General features: G+C 54.7%; 1 protein-coding gene across 1 annotated transcript; it reads right to left on the reverse strand.

Annotated features, from left to right (window-relative positions):
• Window positions 1–1,345: 1,345 nt before the first annotated feature.
• Window positions 1,346–3,991, reverse strand: NEU2 (neuraminidase 2). The gene is given in 3 exon segments (XM_022568338.3): window positions 1,346–1,788; window positions 1,791–2,535; window positions 3,790–3,991. Coding segments are annotated over 3 exon segments (1,386 nt in total). The 5' UTR covers window positions 3,988–3,991.
• Window positions 3,992–5,003: the final 1,012 nt, after the last annotated feature.

Consider the following 5,003-nt stretch of genomic DNA (forward strand, 5'->3'; position numbering starts at 1 on the left):
GCCCCCAAAGATATATCCATGTCCTAACCCCAGAGCCTGTGAATGTGACATAATTTGGAAAAGAGTCTTTGCTGATGTAATTAAGTGAAGGATTATCCTAGATCACCCTGGATTATCCAGGTGGGCACTAAATCCAATGACAAGTGTCCTTAAAAGATACAGAAGAGAAAGCAGGGAGGGAGGAAGAGAAAGCCATGAGAAGATGGAGGCAGACATGAAAGTGATGCAGCCACGAGCCAAGGGAGGCCTGGGGCCACCAGAATCTGGAAGAGGCTAGGAAGCACTCTCCCCTAGAGCCTTGGGAGGGAGCACAGTCCTTTGAACACCTTGATTTTGGACTTCTAGCCTCCAGAACTGTGAGAGAGTAAATTTCTGTTGTTTTAAGCCACTAAATGGGTGGCACTTTGTTACAGCAGCCCTGGGAAACTAACACAACAACCTGAGCCAGCTTACTTTTCCTAGACTCTGCCTTACCTCCCTGCAGTGCTGTTGCCCATGCTACCTGCTCTAAAGCATTGAGGACACGCACAGAGACATGGACAGACAGACACACACGCACACAGACATACGCACACGCACACAGACATACACACACACACAGACATATGCACACACACACAAACATACGCACACAGACATACGCACCCGCACACAGACATATGCACACACACAAATATATGCACACGCACACAAACGTACGCACACAGACATACGCACACGCACACAAACGTACGCACACGCACACAAACGTACGCACACACACACAAACATACGCACACGCACACAGACATACGCACACGCACAAACGTACACACAGACATACACACACGCACACAGACATACGCACACGCACACAGACACACAAACACACGCACACGCACACAGACATACGCACGCGCACAAACGTACGCACACATACGCACACGCACACAGACATACGCACACGCACAAACATACGCACACAAACGTACGCACACGTACACAAACGTACGCACACGCACAAATGTACGCACACGCACACAGACATACGCACACGCACAAACGTACACACAGACATACACACACACACAGACACACACACAAACACACGCACACGCACACAGACATACGCACACGCACAAACGTACACACAGACATACGCACACGCACACAGACATACACACAAACATACACACACGCACACAGACATACGCACACGCACACAGACATACGCACACACACAAATATACGCACACACACACAAACATATGCACACATCTTTGCTAATTTACAGCTTTGTCCCAGCCTTTGCCCAGGAACCCGATGAGCATTTGCTAAGAGGAAACGGGCGGGACTAGATAATTTATCAAGACCTGCAGAAAACCTGGGCTGCGGGGAGAAGGCAGGCTGAACCAAGGGGCTCCAGGAGGCCAGGTTCCTTCAGTTTCTGGGCTGCAAATAGAATCCTCTGGGAAGGCTGAGACAGCGCAGGCGGAAAGGAGCCCAGAGACAGACTCGCACTTGCACACCTTCGACAAAGGGAACAGACAGGCAGCCTCCCAGGTCCAGAGGGCACAGGGAAGAAGGAAACGGCCAGCCTCTCAGTGGGGAGAGCCCTCCTGGGCAGTACACAGAGGGCTCCCTGCAGCAAAACTTCAGCTGAGAAGGCCTGTTTCAGGGTGAACGTGACGAAGACGCTCTCCTCGTAATCATCCGGTTCGTACAGACACCCAAACTGCGGTGACCCATTGGGGCCGGCGCCCATTCTCGGGAGGTCTGAGTAAGCGCAGCTGCCCGGGGCCAGCAGGGGGGTTCCGACCAGGCCTAGGGCGCGGGGGGCTGTCAATTGAGGTACACGCCCAGGTTGGCTCTCCCCCGTGGGTCAGTCGGGTGCGTGTAGAGCAGTCACCGGTCTGGGGATTCTGATCCCGCACGGGGGCTGGGGAAGCCAATGATGCTCCCTTGGCAGCCGTGGGGAGGCTCCACGAGCTTCTGCACTGGCTGGGTCTCCCCGAAATCGAGCCCGTCGTTGGCACTCTGGACCTGGACCCTGGCTTGGAGGGGGCTTCTCGCGTTCAGGTACACAACCCTCCGTTTTGCATCCCCAACTTGGGCCACCTGGCACCCCAGGGTGTCCCAGGACACGAATTTCCCGTGGTCGTGGCTGACCAGGCAGAAGGCGGAAGGGGTAGGCGCCCGCAGGGAGGGACGGGTGCAGTAAGCGTACGCTGGCACCACCAGGCTCTGTGTCGGGTTGTGCAACTGCAGACAGTGTCCCGGGCCCACCGCGAAAGTGGCCCCGTCCTTGTGGGCCGGGCCAATGACAGAGTCCGTGAGGTCCCTGACGGGGCTCCAGGACCTCCCGTGGTCGGTGCTGGTGACCTGGCACAGCCGTGTCACGTTGACCCTGGTGTGGAGCTGGTGGTGCTCGGACACCTGCCCAGGGACGGCAATGAAGAAGAGAACGGTCCCTGTCTTCTCGTTGTACAGGGGGCTTGGGTTCATGGAGCGGTGGCCCTCCATCTGGGCTTGGGCCACCGCCTCCTGTGCATGCCACTGCAAGTGAGGAGAGAAGGAGAAGCACAGCTTGGAAACGGCCAGTGACAGTGACAGAGGCTGCACTCTGGGGGGCGGTGTGTCTCATGGGGTTAGGATCAAGGGTCATGGAGGGGAGCCCTTGGTCCAGCGCTCATTCACCCTCACAACACCTCCCAGAGCGGGACCCAGGGCTCCGCCTCACTCCCTCCGAGACAGCCCAACCCTACACAATCCCACCAACATACATCCAGGGCGCCTATGATGTACTAGATCTCAAGTACAAAGAGGATTCAGGCACCAGCCGTTCGCAGCTCCATCCCAGCTCCTTCAACTTACCAGCTCAGTCCAGCTTCCCATTCTTGAAAAGTAAAGCCCTAGTAATAACTACAGTATTCTGCTCGTGTGATAGAATATGACAATCGCCTCCCACCTTCTATACACCATCCTCTATTAATGTAGCCTAGGAGGGGGCAGCACCATGATGCTAGGACTCACAGTGAGCTTCCATAGTCCCCGGGCGTATGTCATAGATGCTGCAGCTCTGCTGTCTATCCCTATTCATTAATAGCTATCTCGCAGTGAGTGTTTCTCAGGACAGACACCGTGCCAAGAGTCTAATGTCCATAGTCTCATCTAACCCTAACCTCTAGCTCCTGGGGGACAGGTATTACGATCTCCATCTTACATCTATAGAGCGAGAGGCTTAGATAAGGTAGATGAGCTGCCCAAGGCCGTACTTCTGGTAAGTGGTAGAACAAGGACTTTGAACCCAGGTCCATCTGCTTCAAACCCATGCTCTAAACAACTACAAGGACATAATGACCACAAAGTAAAGATAATAATGATATTAAACCCTTCATATGTGAAAAGCCAGCCTTGGGCGTCTTCATCAGAATTACTTGATCTACATGCTGGAACTTCAGGACGCAAGCAATCACCCCAACAACCCACCCCAGGTTAATTTTGCCCAAAGGATCAACTCCCTCCCAGTTATGTGATGCTGAACTAGTCCTCCCTCAGGTTCTCAAGCATGTAGGGAAACCTTTCAAAAATCAGTTTCCCTGACTGACTTGTAATAAAACAGGTGCAGCCAGGCCAGCCGGACTTGTTCAGGGTGAACCCATGTGAGATCCGGGCGATCACTTGGGGATACCTTCTCTGTCCCATCCTTGATGGTTCCCTGGGTCCCTCTGTCCCCCAGACCTCAGCCATCTAAGGATGAGCCGGTCCCCGCATTCGCGGCAGAGCAATCACAGCCACTTCCTGCCTTACCCGGACCTGGTGGGTGGACGCGTAGCTTCCCTTGCGCAGGACAATTAGCTTCGCGTACTCATCCTCCTTGCTTGTCCGCTCTCCTGCAAAGGCCAGCAGGGTCTTCTGCTGAGGCAGGTAGAGCAGAGCGGGGATCCTGTAGGCATGGGCTCCCAACTGGAACACTCTCTCCCTCTGCAGGATGGGGCAGGATGCCATGGGGCTTGAAGGAGGGCGCAGGAAGAGATGAGTCCCCTGCAGTCACGTCCTGAGATGGGGCCAGAGCCGCCCTCTGGGGCAGGTGGAGCTCACCTCACAGGTAAGCTGACTGATGCTGGGTGGCCTGTCCTCCTCCCACACAGGGTTCATACCCCTTTATTGCACTCCAAGCCCCTGTTTACCGACCCTCACATGCCTCCCACGGAGTTTGGCAACACCTCTGTCCCTGAGACGTTAGGAGCAGGTATTTGGAAAACAGTGTTTTGTGTTGTATTTTTCTTACAAGTTGACAAACCTCCTTATAACAGATTTGTGATAACCTGCAACTGTTTTTGGCAAACCCATCAATCAAACACCGAGCCCCGGGTGGGGTGGGAGGGCTTGCCGAGTGACATTCTGCCGCTGTCCAACTGTCAGAAAATGACACATGGGAGCTTTTTATAACTCGTGAGCCCTAGAAATTTCTCTTAGAAAAAAAAAAAAGAAAGGGTAGTGGGGGGAGACCTTGATTCTTAAGGTTCTCCTCCCAGGCTGCCTGAGGCTAAGGCCCAGCTGTGTCCCACGTGTGGGCTCCACCCCTGAGGCAGGGACAGGGCGTTGGGAATGGAACAGGGAGGCCCTGGGTGACAGGGCTCACCCAGACGCAGAGGATCCTCCAGAGCTACAAGGAAATAAAAATGAAAAACAAGCATTTGGCCAAAAAGGGTGGCAAGGGCTGGAGGTAACTTGGTGACCGTGCATGACAGTGGACTCCGTGCTGGGCCACCTGGGTCCCCTTCAGGGGGCTGAAAAGAACTTCCTCCTCCTGGTCATACCCCAGAGAGCACTGTATCTGAAGACTGGCCTGCCCAGAATATAAAGACCCGGTCCCCTTGTCCTAACTCAGATGCTCTGAAGGGTCCCAGCTCCAGGGTTCCCTGTGGGCTCAGCTGAGGCTTCCCAGGGGCCCGCGGCCCAGCTTCTCTGTCTGCCCCTCCCACAGCCCTCCCTTCCTTTGCACAGCACTGACCCTACAA

The sequence above is a fragment of the Delphinapterus leucas genome, chromosome 8 (assembly GCF_059928025.1).
Source record: "Delphinapterus leucas isolate spDelLeu-1000000601 "Yukka" chromosome 8, BTC_Dleu_Yukka2, whole genome shotgun sequence".
Lineage (NCBI taxonomy): Eukaryota > Metazoa > Chordata > Mammalia > Artiodactyla > Monodontidae > Delphinapterus > Delphinapterus leucas.